General features: G+C 35.6%; 1 protein-coding gene across 6 annotated transcripts; it reads left to right on the top strand.

Moving 5' to 3' along the window:
- Window positions 1–8,403: 8,403 nt before the first annotated feature.
- On the top strand, window positions 8,404–18,194 carry zdhhc7 (zinc finger DHHC-type palmitoyltransferase 7). 6 transcript variants are annotated; one of them, XM_066685435.1, is made up of 8 exons: window positions 8,404–8,629; window positions 9,824–9,902; window positions 11,308–11,601; window positions 12,135–12,259; window positions 12,474–12,570; window positions 12,958–13,039; window positions 14,252–14,382; window positions 14,696–18,194. In XM_066685435.1, the coding sequence occupies exons 3-8, from the start codon at window positions 11,314–11,316 to the stop codon at window positions 14,873–14,875; spliced, it is 903 nt and encodes a 300-aa protein (XP_066541532.1). In that variant the 5' UTR covers window positions 8,404–8,629; window positions 9,824–9,902; window positions 11,308–11,313; the 3' UTR covers window positions 14,876–18,194. The 6 variants fall into 6 exon arrangements, with proteins under 6 accessions (XP_066541532.1, XP_066541531.1, XP_066541530.1 ...); XM_066685434.1 differs by having other exon boundaries at window positions 11,304–11,601; XM_066685433.1 differs by having other exon boundaries at window positions 9,824–9,907.
- The last annotated feature ends 1,078 nt before the right edge of the window (window positions 18,195–19,272 follow it).

The raw sequence follows: 19,272 nt of genomic DNA, 5'->3' as shown, positions 1-19,272 counted from the left end.
GTTCAAATACCACTAGTACCCAGTGTGGTCACATGAACGCGCATCAGAGAGAGAACCAGTCAGCGGAGCGTTAACAGGGTGTGCGAAGAGCCCAGCAAAATACAGAGCTGCCATTGGCTGGACTTTTCCATTGTATTTGAATATCAGGAACGATTGGTTCGAATCCGTCATTATTCAAGAACACGAACTCTTTAAATCATGGATTATTTCTCTTACAGCAGCATTTCGCACTCCAACACTTGCCAATAAAATTATTTTTATTTGAGTCAGCCACTCAAATAAGAATCAGTTAGCCAGGTAATAATTCTGTTTAAAAATCTGGACTGGTGGCTTTGTGATATGCAGACAGAAAACAGCAGAAATGAACACCCCTGGTTGCAATGTAATTTTGTGGGTTACAGTCGTTTTTCTGAGGTACAATATTTTAAAATACGTAAAATTGGTAATATTGGTAGAAAATTTACTGATGAAAATAAGAGATATTTAAACAATTGTTCAATTCAAACATTTTTATGCTTTTAATTTAATAAATAATAATTTAAATAATTTCCCCTTAAATATTTCTGTAAATACCAGCAGTTAAAAACTGGTTAATGGATGATTAACTGAAAGTGTAAGTGGTCAGAGTTTGGAGAAAGGAGTGGCTGCTATTTCCTTTCAACGAAAAACAAAACTATTTGTTAATTGTTTATTTCTTTGTGGCTTTATTAGTGTCCTAACAGTTCTGGCTATTTGAATGGAGAGTGCAATGCTATCAGTTAGGAATAACCAGGCATTTGCTACACGGCACAGGGAAAAGTTTAATTACACTTTTTTTACACTTGTCCCTGTCCCCTCAATGCAATACAAGCACACAAGTACATTTAAATATTATTTATATACTTATGCATACTTAAGTATTTAAGACTAAATACATATTAATACATAATTCATACCTGCATCATCTGAAGCCAGTGTGGGCTGTGGAACATTAAATGTTCAAAACACAATGTTCAAATGTTTTAAACATGACAATTTTTGAGTTTTTGTTAGTTTAAATTTAAATGTTTGTTTTAAAATAATTGTCTTTATTATGGTATAGTAACAGCTGTTCGCTGAGTTGTTATCATATTACAGAACCAGAATATTTACTGTCTGCGCATTCTTAATAATTTCCTGCACAGTAATGAGCACCTGAAATATGGAGGTCCTGTATGGAAATACCCTACAGAGATACGAATAACCTGAATTTTGTTCTTAAATCCCATAATTTTGTTCCATTCCACATCTAATGCATTGGAGTAGAGAGATAAAATTGTAAAAAATCAATAATGTCAATCAATATGATTCTTCCTATTCCTAGGCGTCAAACAGCGAACCATGTCTGGGGCTTCCATGATTATTTCTAGCTCAGTAGTACTGTTCACAGAGATGTTAGGTAATTTATTAATCATGAATTTTTGGCCCCTGTGTCCATAAACTTTGATTATTCATTGTAATGATGTTTTAGTATGGAGCAAGCGCCCCAAATTTATATATAGCAGGGTGACTCACTCTGTCTCAGCAGCCAGTTTAAATACCAGATAGGAATCCTTGTTTTTATGGAAGTTTTATTATTTTGAAGAGAGCTAGATGATGATTAAACACTGCTGCGGTTCCTCTTCTGATAAGCTTTGTATTGCACAGTTCTCTGGTAACTGGGAAATGCTGGGTAGCCCTGAATGTTTTCCCAGCATAGGAGAAAAGCTCCACGTTACCCTGCTGTGTGCATGCATAACAAGATGCCAGCCAACTATTGCCCCATGAGGGGAGTAACAGCATGTCCCTGCAGGCCTCTGCCTGAGCTAGTTTCCTAACCAATTTTTACCAGCTGTGCCACCCCACTAGCTTGCTTTCCCCAAACCTAAACACATTTAGGTTACTATACAGCAAGGTATGAGTCTGATCCTGTTCTGGTGTATACAATACAGCATCATACAAGAATTATTTTAATAGTAATATCAGAATTAAAGTGAAGAATCAGAATTATAAATTCAGCATCATCCTTATTATGTAAAAGTATTTATCTGCACTGGGTATGTGTGTGTGGTTTTTTTTTTTTTTTTGTAAAAACACCAACTATAAATAGAATATCTGTTGATGTAACAAGAATAATTTAGTCTCAAAGTGATAGTTTGTATATTTAAAGTATTTTGAGCACTGTTGCAGATTCCTCTCTATTTCTCTAACATATAGATCGATGATCTTAATGAAGCACTGATTCAAAATATATGCTGTTTATGTATTCTGGCATATTTCAAACTTCTAAACATGCATTTGAAGTGCTTACAATAGTTTTAATGTCTGTCTTCTAATGTATGTCCTGTCTTCCCTTTTTTATTTGCCAGCAAATAAATAATGCAGTACACCCTTTTTTTAGATTTTAAAATGATCCCTTGTAAATATAGAACTGAGGATGTGCTTAATACTGTTAGCTTGTCTGTTGATATTGAATGAAAGCTAATAAGATCAGTTCAATATATGTCCTGAAATCCTGTTGTTAAACTGAATTTTAACACACTGTGTGACTGCACTTGAACCTGAAAGTGGGATGGAGGAGTGTTATTCTTAGCTGTTGCAGCTAAAAAAGAGACCCTGTGTCCTCCAGATTTTTTCCGCTTCATAGCTGTTTTCATTGCTGTTATACTTACTGTCTCCCTCTTGACAATATAACTTGAATATTAGTATTATAGTGTTTACTGAATATTTGAGGCTTAACTAAAAAATGATTGTTGTTATTGTTATTTGAGTGCATTTTTGTGTCTAAAAAAACATCTGAATATAGAATTCCTTTTATGTCTATTGAATTAGATTTGTTCAAAATTAACATCTCAGATATGTTTTGTAGTTTGATGGCTGGGATTAGAATGGAACCAAGCAGGCATTTAACCAAGGAAGACACTAAACATTTACACAGTCTGACATATTAATGAGCGCACAGACCAGGAAAAGGCCAACTGTTCAGTATGTTTGTTCTGGCATTTGTACAGCAGCTTAGTCGTTTATACTGGAAAGGGGAAATCACTAGAGGGGCAAAGACTGGAGGAGAGTTTGAAGTGTAAAGAGCTAATGAAGTGTAACATTGCTTGAACCAAAGGGTCACTCGTCCAGTCGACAGGATGATCTGCACATGTCGTAATCCAGATTAAGAGGTTACTAAGGGACCTGGGATTAGCACTATAATGCTCACTAATGCCCTTTTTAATGGAAGCAATCCATCTTCTCATGTAAAATGCAAGAAATCATTGGTATACCAACCAAAGAAATCCACACTTACATTAATTAAGGCATATACTGACTTGCATTTTCTGATACAAACATAGTGAAGGATTTTGTCACATGTCGATGTTATTTAGAAAAAACAAACAAACAAACAACCAAACAAACAAAAACTAAAATTCCAAAACTTCAGATGATGTTAAACCATTCCGAAATGTTATTATGTGTGTGTGTGTGTGTTAGCTATAATATTCAAGATTACTGCAAAATGACATAAACTAGTTTTAAACCGTTGTCTCTTATTTGATTTCACATGCATGCTAATTACCAAGGGACTACATTGCCGTTTAAGCATAGAATATGGAGAAAAGATGTTACTGTCTGCACCACCCAAGAGTAAAGAATAGGAAAAGGAAGCCTGTCTTCTCTGTTGAATTATTAATACACATTCACCACTCCAGAGATTCAGACACAGTGGTTCATTGCAAGTCTACACGCAATAGTAGAGCTGGGGTGAGCAGTGAGTCAAAGCATTGTATTGCTGTCTCCACTGAGGTTGACCCTGACTACATTCTGCCAACTCACTGCAAACAGAACATGTTTATGCTGCTGCTCACTTTGTCTCTGTGACCTCTCCAACATCCACATCATTCCCACTTTGCTGAAAGAGATTTTTCCATAATCTCTGCATTTATGTGCTGTCAGATGCTTCATGTTCAAGGCCTTCTAAGAAGTCATCTGGCAACCTGTATTTAGAATCAACCCAGTGATGCTCGCTTTTCCAACACGGTGATGATGTCATGACCATTCCTGTCCATTTTTTCTTTGAATAAGCCTCCTCTTTTGGATTAGGAGCTTTCCCTTCTAAACACAGATCATCCTAAAGGAGCCACAGCATCTGCTGGAGCTGCTTTTAGCTCTAATCCAATCACACTTAACCCACAGCAAAGCGGGGAACTTTGGGTGAGAGGGAAAAGCTCAAGACCCCGTCTTTTTTCTTCACCATATTCATTCCATCCCACACTCTACTTCCAGAAAATCCTGCAACGTTTCAGTCACATGACAGAAGGACAGCTTCAGAGAGACCATACTGTGCAAATGGACACTTTTAGGGGAAAAATGTATGAAGTTAAGGCAGAACTTATGTATGTGATGCTTGCGAAAGCTGTTCTCTTATTCTATGGACTAAAATCTGGCCTTTTGGTAGAGTGCCATGTTTGTAAAGTCTTTGAGGTAGTCAGGTTCATTTTAAACTAGCTCAGGGTTAGAAGAAAACTTGTTTCTGTTACTGCCAACATATACAATTGGATTCAAAAGTCTGAAACCCATAGAGCAAAGGTGCATTTTGCTATTTTTTCTAATTAAGTATAAGATGATTAGTTGTAATTTTAATTAAATACAAATTGTATTATAATAACAACAGTTTGAAAGATAATTGAGTGTTTGTATGATTTGGTTTGTGGCTGGTTTGAGACGGGAAACAAAAGCAGCTTAGCAGACCAAGGGTCACGGGATTATGATTAATCCTCTGTCTATATTAAGATTTTATGCACTGTTACAAGAAGATCTGCTACACCCTCTGACCCACACTTGACTGTAGCCAGCAACTTTAGCTTTCAGAAATACGTTATCATTTATGCTCATGATATTATTTTTAATATCCTCCAAATTTCATATAGGATGCAATTTCATTGAAATATTCATGCTCATGCAGGACAAATAAGCAAGAAAACTCTGCTTTGAAATGTGAATAATGTTTCTATAACTGCAATTGCGATATAATGGATGACTGGAACAAGCTGAGATATTGATCCAGAAAACACCATGAGGTGGAATGTCACTTAACTCATGTGGTGTCACACAAATTATTCATAAGCAAGGGTAACAGTCATTTATCACATCACACAGGGTTAAACATGGAAGGAAATCTATTGAATTAGTTAAAGTTTGGAGTCAATTTCCAAGGTCATCAGTTTTGAGGACATTTCAGAACGTGATCTAATTCTGGAGTGCATGTCAAATATAGTTTTTGTAAAACCTTTTTATACTCTGTTCCTATTATGCATTAGAGCCTTAAATCGATGAAACACTGTCATTTCACTGTTTCCAAATATATATATATATTTGACAGTTTAATCTCTTTAACACTATCTCTGCATTGAGCCTTTGTTGCAATGATAAATCATGGAATTAAGTGTATGCTGACATTGATTTTTGGCACATTATGGCTTGTTGCATGTGCTTGTTTTGGCTTGCGGTGTGTGTAAGCCAGCTATTGAGCATACCCTGTTATTGTGTGAGCCATGGACTGAGTGTACATGGCAGAGTAGTGGAGAGTGGCAGTCTGGGAAAAAGAAAGGACTCCAGCTCTGATGCTTCAGCCTTTAATCTGCTTTAGGGGGATTGCTAATGCATGTTTTTATAGCAGACATTTGGAACTAGTGAGAGACTCAAACAGGAAAGGAGAAAATAGTGAGCAACTGTTAGGCTGTGGTTTATTCAGGGTAAATCCTTAGGGTGACAGGCAACTGATATCCCTTTCACTTTCACCAGAGATATCCTCCTCCTGCAGACGAGAGCCAACAGCATATTTATAAAATCGCTGCTTTAATCAAATTCTGTTAAAGCTGAGAGATAATCTAAAATAGTATCAATTTTCGACATGCAAAATAAGAGCGCACAATATTTTACAGTACTAATCTTTTCACTTATTGTAATAGATGCCATGACACACACGAGTTTATTACTACAATGATGAAAATTACTATTACTACTCTCTCTCTCTCTCTCTCTCATATATATATATATATATATATATATATATATATATATATATATATATATATATATATATATATATACACACACAGGGGTTGGACAATGAAACTGAAACACCTCGTTTTAGACCACAATAATTTATTAGTATGGTGTAGGGCCTCCTTTTGTGGCCAATACAGCGTCAGTTCGTCCTTGGAATGACATATACAAGTCCTGCACAGTGGTCAGAGGGATTTTAAGCCATTCTTCTTGCAGGATAGTGGCCAGGTCACTACGTGATGCTGGTGGAGGAAAACGTTTCCTGACTCGCTCCTCCAAAACACCCCAAAGTGGCTCAATAATATTTAGATCTGGTGACTGTGCAGGCCATGGGAGATGTTCAACTTCACTTTCATGTTCATCAAACCAATCTTTCCCCAGTCTTGCTGTGTGTATTGGTGCATTGTCGTCCTGATACACGGCACCGCCTTCAGGATACAATGTTTGAACCATTGGATGCACATGGTCCTCCTTGGCAGTGACGCGCCCATCTAGCACAAGTATTGGGCAAAGGGAATGCCATGATATGGCAGCCCAAACCATCACTGATCCACCCCCATGCTTCACTCTGGGCATGCAACAGTCTGGGTGGTATGCTTCTTTGAGGCTTCTCCACACCGTAACTCTCCTGGATGTGAGGAAAACAGTAATAGTGGACTCATCACAGAATAATGCATGTTTCACATTATCCACAGCCCAAGATTTGTGCTCCTTGCCCCTTTGAAACCAACGTTTGGCATTGGCATGAGTGACCAAAGGTGTGGCTATAGCAGCCTGGCTGTGTATATTGACCCTGTGGAGCTCCCGGTGGACAGTTCTGGTGGAAACAGGAGAGTCGAGGTGCACATTTAATTCTGCCGTGATTTGGGCAGCCGTGGTTTTATGTTTTTTGGACACAATCCGGGTTAGCACCCGAACATCCCTTTCAGACAGCTTCCTCTTGCGTCCACAGTTAATCCTGTTGGATGTGTTTCGTCCTTCTTGGAGGTATGCTGACATTACCCTGGATACAGTGGCTCTTGATACATCACAAAGGCTTGCTGTCTTGGTCACAGATGCGCCCGCAAAACGTGCACCAACAACTTGTCCTCTTTTGAACTCTGGTATGTCACCCATAATGTTGTGTGCATTGCAATATTTTGAGCAAAACTGCTCTTACCCTCTGCTAATTGAACCTTCACACTCTGCTCTTACTGGTGCAATGTGCAATTAATGAAGATTGGACACCAATTTAGCCATGAAACCTCCCACACTAAAATATCAGGTGTTTCAGTTTCATTGTCCAACCCCTGTACATGTTCATTGTTTGTTTTTTAATTTGCTTGATACATAATGAAATGGATTGCATGTAAATTCACCTCTTTACCCACACACTCTGCTTTGATTAGCAAACATATAAATTTGCATTGAAGATGCTCAACCACACCCAGACTTTGTTTCAAAAGCATTATTTAACACTGTTGTACAAACACTGTGCTTGGACATGCCATGACATTGATGTTTCACACCACTAAACAACATATGGATTACATGGAAACCTGTACAAGGCAGCAAGCCATTTTTACCTCCAAAAAGGAGCAAATAATATTAAAATGAATTTGATGCATTTTATGGTAACCCACATTAAATGAACCATCAAATCATTTTGTAGTCTGTTTACACTCCACAGAACAAGTCCCTCACCTGAGGGTGCCATATTTAAAATAGGTTTATTAATGATTCACATATAATTCTAGGTACAGTTAGGTAGGGTGATAATATTTTAATTTTTGAAAAAAACAAAAAAACAAGTAGGCCTATGTAAATGTGTGTGTGTGTGGTGGGGGGATGTAGTAGGGAGTAAAATATTTCTAAATGCATTCATATGAACATTAATATGTATATATGTACTCATTTATGACTAATAATGCCTAATAGCTTTATTATTTAATAGCTTATATTAATTATTATATGGGATACTATTTCATTTCATCATATATATTAAAATAAATATAAATAAAAATGAAAATGATAAACAGTCTATGATTTAAACTTTAAAAATCTGCACACAAAATGTGTGCCAACTCCAGAAGCAAACCCTGATGTGAATTCAGTGTGAAATCCTGGACATTTTATGCAATTTTAATATCACATCCTAAAAGATGTCTGGATAAATAAAAGGACATGGTCACCATAAATTAGGTATCAGTGTATTGACATAAGCCGAAAAAAAATCATCACGTTTTTACACGCGCTTTTTAAACACATTTGTATTGATATTGATATTAACACTGCGTTAGATATACCCTTGGTGCTGGATTAAAGGAAATCGGTATTTCCCATGGTTGGACATCAGCCAGTCCTCGGAAGCTGCTGTGTGAGAGGCCAGTGGAGGGCAGAAACACTCTGTTTATATTCCGTTGGAGGAAGAGAAGAAGTAAGGGAGGACGCCTGCTTGAGACAGAGGAGTCCGGAAGCCTGAGTGACCTGTTCTGCTTGTTTTTAAAACTATGCTGGTGCTGTAATGAAGCCAGACGTCTACATTTTGTCAGTGACTTGAAACTTGAAGAAACAATAGCACAATATTTTATTTTGGGTAAGAACACGCTTCTGTTTAGAGCAGAAACCATGTGTCCTGTTAGGTTTGACTCTAGCTGATTGCTACAGAATATTTTAGTAGTAGCTATAATAAAGCTGACGTTTGCTTTGCCAATTATGCAGTATTTCTCTTATGGAAGAACACTAAAACATGTCTACAGAGTTCATAATGTGCTTGGTTATCTGTCAGTTGTGTCGCTGTTTTTGCTATGTATTTTTATTAACGCTATCTAGCTGGTTTAGCGATCATAGCACTTAGCTTGCTTTCATTGTTAAAGGCTGTATCCCGATTGTCTGACTGATCCCCACATAGTACACACATTTGTAGCTCTTGGAACTGCCAGGGCTCCGACGCGTATATTATAGTTTTCAATTATTTAAATATTTTTGGGGCAAATGTGATTTATTTTAGAGGTATTAATTATATATGTAAACTAGCCCTACACTTTACCTCAAAACCCCTTTAGCCTCGTTTGTCATTGTTATTGTATCTTCTATATTATTACAGTAGTTATTTTAATTAATTTTAACCTTTCACCTTGTCTGGTCATCGCTAAATATGTTTTTTTTATTCAAATTCTGTTCCACTGTAGCCAGTGTAGCAGTGTTTATGGCTGAATGTAACTGGATTACTCAATGAACTGTCCGGATGGAGGAACCCTTGTTTCGTGGCCTTCTCAGGGAACAACAGAGATTTGCAATGCAGCCCGCAGTAGCAGCTTCCCTGGCTATGCTAGCATTCAGAGCTCCGACAGAACAGCTCGATTAACTTACATTATGGCAAGCAAAGCGGTTTAAGCTAGGATGTAATGCCCTACCAATGTTAATGTGCAACATTAGGGTTTAGAGTAAGCAACGTTCTGTTCTACATTTTCATAAACTGGCCGACTTGTCCTAAACCCTGTTTTCCTGGGAGTTCAGTGTTGATAGCCTAGTAAAATTAGCTGATGTTAGAGGCAGGTAGGTCACTATCATATTTCATATCTGCCCGAGGAAAATAAAGCGTGCGTCAGCTCTTTGTGTTGCTATCATCTTCTGACATAGTTTATCTTGTGATTCACATGATTTTTCTTGGTATTTTCCGTTCCACAATAAATGGTGCAGAGTTTGCTTTCTGCACTTTTTAAAAGGTGGAACCGGAAATTCGAATAATAAGCGATTTAAACGGTTATCTTGTATTTGTGCTCTGCAGGTTTAAAGCTGTGGATGCTGTTGGTCACTGGTGTCCAGAGCAGTGGGGTGGAAGGCATGTCTCTGTGAGAGCCACTCAAGTGAGGTGGAGTAAATATTACTGTAGTAAATCTTACTAAGTGCTTGAAAATACTGTTAAATTATAAATACAGGAATTATATGTGCATGTGTATATACAGATGTATTTCATTCTTTACTCATTCAACTTAAGAGTCCCATTCTAGTAACCTATTACATCTCTAAAAACTACTAATTTTACTCATGTGTCTTCTAGCATATAAAAAGACACCACACAGTCATATTAAAGGTAAAATATTTCTATTAAGTAAATGTTAAGTACTTAAAATATTTTATTATTTAAGTAAATGTTAATATAATTCACTTAAAGTTCAGTTGGGAAAAAATTAAAACAGTCTAAGAAAAGACTTGGGATATTTCATCAATGGAGACTCAGCTATGCCTTTCAATTGTGAAATGCAAAGTCTGGAGTACAGCAAAATTAAATACTTGAACTGCTACTTTGCAAGTTTCAGGGCTTTGATTGGCAGCTCAGTTCCATTAATGCCCAGAATGGTAATGGAAATGCCGCTCATCTTGGAGGTGTAATTGCTGATTTGGGTAGAATATGTTTATTTGCATTTTCATGGGTGCAGAACTAGGAGCTTCATAGTGCATCATCTTCAGACGTTTTTTTCTTTTTAACTTACCATGTAAGCAGTTAAGTGTATGGTTGTTTTGCTTTTTTTAATGTGTGTGTAACGTCTTGCTGCTTTTTTATTTATTTATTTATTTATTTATTTATTTATTTATTTATTTGTATATATTTAAACATAGGGCTTAAGTAAATGACTGTCTTACAGATAAACCACAAGCTAGTCATCTTACGTATTCCTACTGTACATTTAGTATCGAGGTGATAAAACAACAAGAATGAGCCAGCCCTAGACCTCAAATAACTACCTGCACAGTGCTGAACTGTCTATTACATATTTCACAATGTCTTACCTTGTGAAAAGTGCTACTAAAGAGAATGTCATTTTAGGGTTACGTGCTTAATATATAGGATTAGATCTACAGAGTTCACATTGTTATCTATAGGTTTTAATGGTGGAAAATAGCTGAATCGGATCAGATCCTGTGACAAATCTAGTCTGAAATAGGACAAATTCACACTGTGTGATGTTCTGTTTTTAAATGAGTATTTCTTCATTTGCAGTAGTGAAGTGTTTGAGTAACTGCATGATATGCTTCATTTAAAAATAGTTCTAGCAAAAGCGTAGTTGCTCTTAACAGATAGTGGCCTATACCTAGATATTTTCTGAGTTGTTAGTTTTTAACTTTAACCACTTCACAGAGGTACTGATACTGGATATGACAAAAACATAATTCATAAATGCATCTTATGTTAAGTTTTGAGCATGGAATTTAGAAATTGTATGTGCATATTAGCCTATATTTATTAGATTTCACGTTTTTTTTAGGTAGACAAGAATGCAGTCTTCTGGCCACCGGCTAAGGGATGTGGAGCAGCATCATCCCTTGCTGGGCAGTGGGGAGGAGGAAGTTGCAGTGGGCCGTATCTGGTTCATCCAGGATGGCTGTGGCATGGTGTGCGCTTTCATGACCTGGTTTCTGGTGTTGTATGCTGAATTTGTGGTGAATTTTGTCATGCTGCTCCCCTCTAAAAGTTTTTGGTACTCCCTAATCAACGGAGTGGCATTTAACTTTTTGGCTGTCCTGGCATTGGCATCACACCTACGCACCATGCTGACAGATCCGGTAAGACCATATGGAATTCTAAACACAGTTTATTTAATATGATCATTTGGGGATGTGCTGTGTGAGTGGTGAGTTGAGCCAAGACTGCCTGGCCACATTTGCAATTCAAAATTCTAAATCTGTTGCTGCAGATTAATCCTTTTCTCAATTTCACTCTCTGTGGTTCTCTCAGATCTGTTTTTATCAGGCACTTTACACAATGAAATATTATGAATTATGGGAGCAGTTCCATACATATTCAAGGACATTTAAAAATTACATTGTGAAGCAGCCTTCATGCAGTGATGTTATATTTCATCAGATGGTCTAAAAAAAAACTCTTACATCATATTTTTGTGTGAAAATACAATTTAAAAACATGTTTTGAAAGGATACAGTTGTCATTATGTCATCATACCTCATAGTCACATGTGTTGTAATCCTGTGGTCGTGTGTGTGAGGAAAAGAATGAGCAAATTTTATAGTGTTTCTCTTCACTTTTTTGTTCATATACTGTAAACTTGCCCTAGGACTAACTATTGAAATGTTGTCAGGGGGCTGTTCCTAAGGGTAATGCCACAAAAGAATACATGGACAGTCTACAACTAAAACCTGGAGAAGTTATTTACAAGTGCCCTAAATGCTGCAGCATCAAGCCAGAAAGAGCCCATCACTGCAGGTAAAAGCAATTTGTGTGTGTGTTTTTTCCTCCAATAAAAATTATTTATAAAGGTAGGTCAAACAGTGTTTTTCCTTTTGAGATAAGCCCATATTAATCATAAAAGCAGTTAGTCAGTAGTCACCAGGTGCTCTCAGAAAACTGATTGTTTAAAGATTTATTGATATTTTGTCAGAAAAATAATTTAGTTTGTCACATATTTTCTTTGTTGTAGTATCTGCAAGAGATGTATCAGGAAAATGGATCATCACTGTCCCTGGGTGAACAACTGTGTGGGAGAAAACAATCAACGATTCTTTGTTTTATTCACTGTAAGAAGGATGTGGGGGTGTTCTCTCTTTTGTTTAAGCAAGTTCTACCTTGTGATCACATTGTACAATGCAAACTATAGTAGTAAAATCTAGGTTAAAGTCAAATGTCATCTAAAGAGATTTTTTTTTTCCCTCATGGAAATCAGCTTGTTTGTTCATTGGGATTTTGCATTTTAAAAGGTTACGATTAGATAGAAAACTTAAATAATCGAAGAAACCTTCTTTCCTGATGAGAGTTGTGAGTTTAAGAGATTGTGGATTACCTTAACAGCCGTTTACAAGTTTAAAACTATAAATAATTTAGTATTATTGTTGTGTACATGTGACAAATTTTGTTTGTTTACATTACTGGTGCTAATATATATTTTATTTCTTTTTTCTTTCTAGATGTACATAGCTTCAATATCTTTGCATGCCCTTTGCCTCAGTGGTTTCCATTTCTTCACTTGTGTCAAAGTCCAGTGGAGTGGTAAGTCACAGTGATACAGCTTGTAAATATTGGCGCCAAAATAAATCTACTTGTAGGTCATTGCGAACAGAAAGAAAAAAATCATGGCAAAGAAAGTCAAATTTCTGTGTGGCTTCTAGTAAATAGTATTTTACTAGTAATATTTTCTAGTACATTTCCATCTAATACCACTTTACAGTTGTTTTAGAACTAGTTAAGTATCAGTTTTTTATATGGCATGTATGTAAAATTCTCTTGAGATGGAACTATTACTGAAAAAAACAAGCTTCATATTCAGAGGTTTAATACCCCTGTTTCATTCTAGATTTAGACTTTTACACATGCCCATCAAAGTTACTCTGGACCACCTCAAAAACTCAAACATTAATCTTGAGAATGCACTGTTTCTTATTTAAATAAATACACAAACCACAGAATATTATTAAATAATCTTATAGCAAGGTTAATGTTAGTCTTACAGCATGTAATTACATTATTTATCTATTTCTGAGATTACTGTTATTGAAAAGTTTCTTAATCATGTAATTTTTCCCCAGACTGCTGTTCAAGAACAAAATCAAATATGTTGTTGTTAGTGATTCACAATATATTGGCAGCTGAGATATTATTTTCTGATATGTGGATTTTTTAAGTTATTTTTATTGGCCCTATATTGGAATTTTAGATTATATAATAATATAATAACAATAACTTGGTTATCTTCACAGTTTCTGGGATTACATTTCTTCATCATGAGAACTAATTTAAAATATTAGCGATGCTAATTATCGGTTATGGTATCAACCCAAAAAATTCAAAATTGGTGCATCCCTAGTTGTTGTCCAAGAAAAAAAATCTCCATTTTTGTTGATATTTAGTTTGCTACACTATTGGAACACAGCAGCTGTCTTTTACATATTTTATGATGAATGAACCAATAAAAATGCTCCAGAAATACACCAGAAATTTTTCTTTTCCCTTAGTTACTATTTTGGAGATGCATGTTTTCTTTGGACAGTGAAGATATGTATTTTTTTAAGCCATACATATGGCTTTTATGCCATACATACAATGGATACAAAATAATTTCTTTTTTTTTTTTTTTTTTTGTTATGAAATCTTTTAAGTCACGTAAAATAATGTAATTACCCACCTAAATGTTAGATTAAGGTTCAGAGCAATGAAGGATGGCAAGACAGAAACTTTACTATTACTGAATTCTATATTTTACAGAGTGCAGTGATTTCTCCCCACCAGTTGCTGTAATGCTTCTTATTTTCCTTTGCCTGGAGGCTCTTCTCTTCCTCACTTTCACTGCTGTCATGTTTGGCACACAAATTCACTCCATCTGCAATGATGAAACGGTGAGTCAAGAAAAAATCATGTTCCAGGCACAGATTAAGCCTAGTCTGGGCGCCATCTTCACTGCTAATATGCTGATTAGACAAATTAGAAATTTTAGAAATACAAAATTCAAATTACAACTTGCTATCTATCCAATGCTGATGTGACACTATAGACTAAGAATTAAAAATCTTAACATTTTATGACACCAATAAAACAAAATCGCATGCTGTATTTTGAAAACCAGTAATGGAATTCAAACCCTACCTAGATTTATTCCTCAAGTGTTCATCTCAGAATTTTAAAATACCATTGCCCTCTATTTGGTTAAAGGAAATTGAGAGGCTGAAGAATGAGAAGCCAACATGGGAACGACGAGTGCGCTGGGAGGGAATGAAGGCCGTATTTGGAGGACCTCCTTCTCTTCTGTGGTTCAACCCATTTGCTGGACTACGGCTCCGGCGCCTACTGATGATCCACAGTCGTAAAAGTGGCTCTGAGTTCTCTGTCTGAAAAGGAAACCTTGTCTTTCCCAGGATGTCAGTGTGCCATCATGCCTGTTATCCCATACATTGAGGACAAGGCACATCTCTCCTAATGGCAGCGCAGGTAGGGGAACACAATGAAGAGGATGTGCAATAGACTTAAGCAGCCCCAATGGAGGAGAGGGGCTTGAACAGTAGACTCCCTATTACACCACTGGACCTCAACAGAAGGATTTAATTTTATTTTGCTTATGTTGGCTGTGCCTGACCTGTGTCCATAAACATCCAAACTTTTTTTTTTTTTTTTTTTTTAAAGGGATTGTTTTTCTGTGTAATATTTTAGTAAAGATATTGATTAATGCTTTAAAAATATACACAGAACATCAGATATATAAAGGTATTGTTTCAGAGCATTAGTGTCAAAGAAGTTATGTCCAAATGTCTTTATATAATTAATCTTATAAAATTATCATGGACCAAATTGAAAGTCTTATTTGCCTAGAAAGATCTCAACCACTCATGCACATTAAGGAATTACTATGAGTCTGCAGTAAAATGCTATTTATCTTGTCTCCTGATTAAAATAATCAAAACTGAAATCAGGTGCATGTAATTTTAACTTCTTTATTTAAAGATATATTATTACATCTTATCTGTCATTTACACAATCTTTAGATTTTACGTAAATCACACTGAACGCTTTAGATTGAGTATTTAGACGTCTTATCTGACAAAATCTAGACTGTCTCAATACGACATCCAAGGTCAGTTCAGTAGTCATTTGCATGAATCTAGACAAATCTCATAATGTGTAATTAAAGCATAACCCACAACTTTTGGGATACATTAATTTCATCCTTATCTCAAAGTCAGCTGTTACTACCTAAACACACACAGTCTGATTTTCTACTTAATACGTAGACCAAAACTTGCTAAGCCTCACAAGAACATGGGCATATTCTTCATTGCTCTTTGTGTGATGTTTGAGCATTACACATTTGTAAGTTTAGGAATCACATGTTTTTAGCAGTAATGTTGCTGCCCCTCCACCTGTTTTCCACAATGTACTTTTCACTTCTCTGTGAGATGACACCTTTTACCTCAACAGTTGATATATATATATATATGATGATGAGTCATAAATAATTATCGCAATCATGTTTTATAGACTAAATAATCTTATGCAGGTGTACAGTAATTAGACTAGAATCAAAATTGACATGGGCCTTGTTGCAAATCTGCAGATTAATGTAGTAGAATACAATCTTGAGGTTTGAACTGTTTAAAGGAGAATTCTGCTTATTTATTTATTTCAAATTGTAGTAAATCTGCTTAATGAGCTTGTTTTGATAAGAAATGGTGAAGACAATATAGGCTTAATGACAGATAAACCATTACCTTACAGTGGTGGTGACAGGAAACAGCAGTTAAGATATCTACAACAGAAAAAAACATGGATATTAATTTGCCTTATTAAATCTCTGCCATGAATTGATTTTAAATATTTTAATGTTTTTGGTCTTCTGTTGGGTAGCTTCTAAAAGCATTAAGCACTTCAAATGTCTGATTCCTGTCACCACTGATACGTACAGCTCTGGCTTGAGAGGTTCCTCAAGAATAGCACATTTTCACAAAATTAAAAGTGAAATGACATTGTTTTAGGCAGCTTCATAACTTAATTATTCAAATTTTAAGCCTTGTATTTTATCACGCATTAATGACAGCAGACACTGAGTATAAAACACATCCTTCCCACCACCAGAGGTAAATATTAATAACTATTCCCAGACTGTTAGTTTCTTTAGTGTTGTGGACATTATTGTTGCTTAGGGTTTCTGAAATTATGTGATATTTTCAACCACATTTTAAACCTGTTGTAGTGATCTTTGGACAATTCTAGTTTATTTCCTAAACCTGGATTTTTTTTTTCAAGCTAAGTTCAGAAGAAACTTTATCCTACTCAAATACATGAATCATTCACTCCTTTTTATCAAGCCCTTAAGAGCAGAATGAGATGTGTTGGACAGGCCTATCACAATCTTAAAATTTTAGCTGATGATTTTCATATAAATAATGACAATGAAAATGTTGTCTTCTTTGAACACTGAATGCAGCTATTACACCGAAAGCCTAATCAGTCAAATGACACGTTACGTTTCTGCATACCTGTCATTATGTAGTAGCTCATAAAGGACAACAGAAACGAATAAAGCTCACCATATGACTTATTATAGCTGCAGATTTATGATTGCATAAATGTATGATTACAAAAGCTAACAACTGTGGAAAACAATTACGTTCACCTTAAATAATTTCAGTCGGGAGAATGTGATAACTGTTTTTGTGATTGAGCAGGAAAATAAGTGACTAAGGAGTTGTATTGGGAATTAATTCTCTTTAGAATAGGATTGTTTCCATATTCATCGTGTATTTCAAATACTTAACATGTTCTGTGTGACTTCTTTGATTTGGATGGTTTGTACCTCTATGGGAAAAGCTGGACAAAATGGACAAATTCAATCAACCAGAGTGCAGTCTATGACCAGAGTCAGAATGACTTGGAAGTCCTTTTTTGCTGTTGTTTACTTGAGACAATATTTTTAAGGAAAAACCCGATGACTGTAATACAGGATGTATACCATGCTGTCAAGGGAAAAAATGGAGCTTTCTACCCATCTGCAATCCTAGATTGAGTTATAATGGTTGAAATTCTTTGGGGAAACTTGCCTTTTGTATTAGCATGTATGTCACTAAGAATGTATATTGTGCTTTTTTATATCCTACTCTAAGTATTTAGGAAGAAGAGGAAGAAACATTTTACTGACACTAACTATATGTGCTATGATGCTTTCCTCACTACAAAAAAAGTACTGCCTAACTGCATTGATTCCTTCAAAATAAGGCTTGGCCATCATTGCCTAGTATTGCTGTGTGAACTCTCTAAGTGAGAGTCTAGTCCCTGTGTTGCAGGAGTGTGTATTAAGTGTGTTAAGCTTCTGTATACAAGTGAAAAGCAAGGGAAGTACTTTTGCACATGAATTTACTGCATAAAAGGGTTGAGTATAGAAGCAACAAGTAGAATATAAAAGCTTTATAAACTTGTAGATTAGCTAGATGATCAACTTAAAAACCCCAAATCAAGTGTGATAACTACAGTCCAGGTTATAGTTATTCTACAATCAAAGTTGAAAGCGCTGTTCTTTACAACTGGAAAGCAAACACAGATTACATTATATACAGTATGAATTCATACTGATTTATCAATTTTCAAATGTGTCATAAAAGACTTGTTCTTTTTTATGTAAATTTCTTTTGCATAATAAATGTGTTAGGTTCTGAACTGTTTAAAGCATTACAAATGATTTCAATCCAATTGAACGTGAGAAATGCTAGCCACATCCCAGAACTCGAAGAGAGTGATGGTGTGATGCAACAAGTAATTCTCTCAAATTTATTAGTATAACATGACCCTATATTGGTTTTGGATTCATTTTAAGAAAATGTTCGCTTGACATTTATTTGTCCCCAAAGAAATCTTAATACTTTAAGATATAATTACATTTTTTACATTTGGAACAGTATTGATTATGTATTGTGCTCATGCAGGCCCAAGAAGGCATGTTCAGAAATATGAGACTTTAGGAATAATGGAGAATGTGTAATTTCTACCCAGGAGTCCCAATTCTTAATATCCAAGTCTACAAGACCATGAGATCAGAGGAAAGACAGGAAACCTTTGCTTTAGTCTCTGGCTGCTTATCTTCAGCAAAGTACTCTAGTAATCTCACTTATCTCCTAAGTTTAGTAAGTACACTACTACCCCTGGGAAAATGAATCATGGCACTAAGAGGACGTTTACACATTTTATAATTTGTAGCACACAAACTAATTATACGGCACTACACAACTTTTGTGTAATAGCTGAACATTATGGCTTTGAAATATACCTCAACAAATTGTAACATAATTGGAGTGGAGTGGATAAAAAAGTGGAATCATCAATAATAATAATAATAATAAAATCAACATTAGTCGTTGGCATAACTGTTGTGAAAAGTAATGCATATAGAAATTCGGGTTGGTTTTAAGAAAACTTTTGGGCATGGAAATACGGTTATCACAGGGTATAAAATACAGGTTTTCTTATTCTGTCAGTAGCATAATATCTATACTTATTACTGTTAGTTGTAGTAAACTGACCATGAACCACATGATCTAAGTGCTATGTTTTGAAAGCTATATGCAGCTTATATGAATTATGTAATATATTTACAAAATATCTGTCCAAATATAGTGGGCCCAGAATCATCCAGTTCAGAACATGGTGGTGACATATCGGTGTAATTATGTCTATGAAATAGTACTATGTTGCTGCTGTTCGGGCTTAAACACTTTTAGATGGGTACTTCACTAATGAAAAAAAAT

The sequence above is a fragment of the Hoplias malabaricus genome, chromosome 11 (genome assembly GCF_029633855.1).
Source record: "Hoplias malabaricus isolate fHopMal1 chromosome 11, fHopMal1.hap1, whole genome shotgun sequence".
Taxonomy (NCBI): Eukaryota; Metazoa; Chordata; class Actinopteri; order Characiformes; family Erythrinidae; genus Hoplias; species Hoplias malabaricus.
The sequence above is the reverse complement of the archived record's forward strand: the minus strand, read 5'-3'. Positions and strand labels throughout refer to the sequence as shown.

Coding starts and splice junctions, on each gene's coding strand:
- zdhhc7 (XM_066685435.1), top strand. CDS start 11,314: ATGCAGTCTTCTGGCCACCGGCTAAGGGATGTGGAGCAGCATCATCCC. Junction 12,260..12,473: donor GAAAGAGCCCATCACTGCAG/GTAAAAGCAATT, acceptor TCTTTGTTGTAG/TATCTGCAAGAGATGTATCA. Junction 13,040..14,251: donor TGTCAAAGTCCAGTGGAGTG/GTAAGTCACAGT, acceptor TATATTTTACAG/AGTGCAGTGATTTCTCCCCA.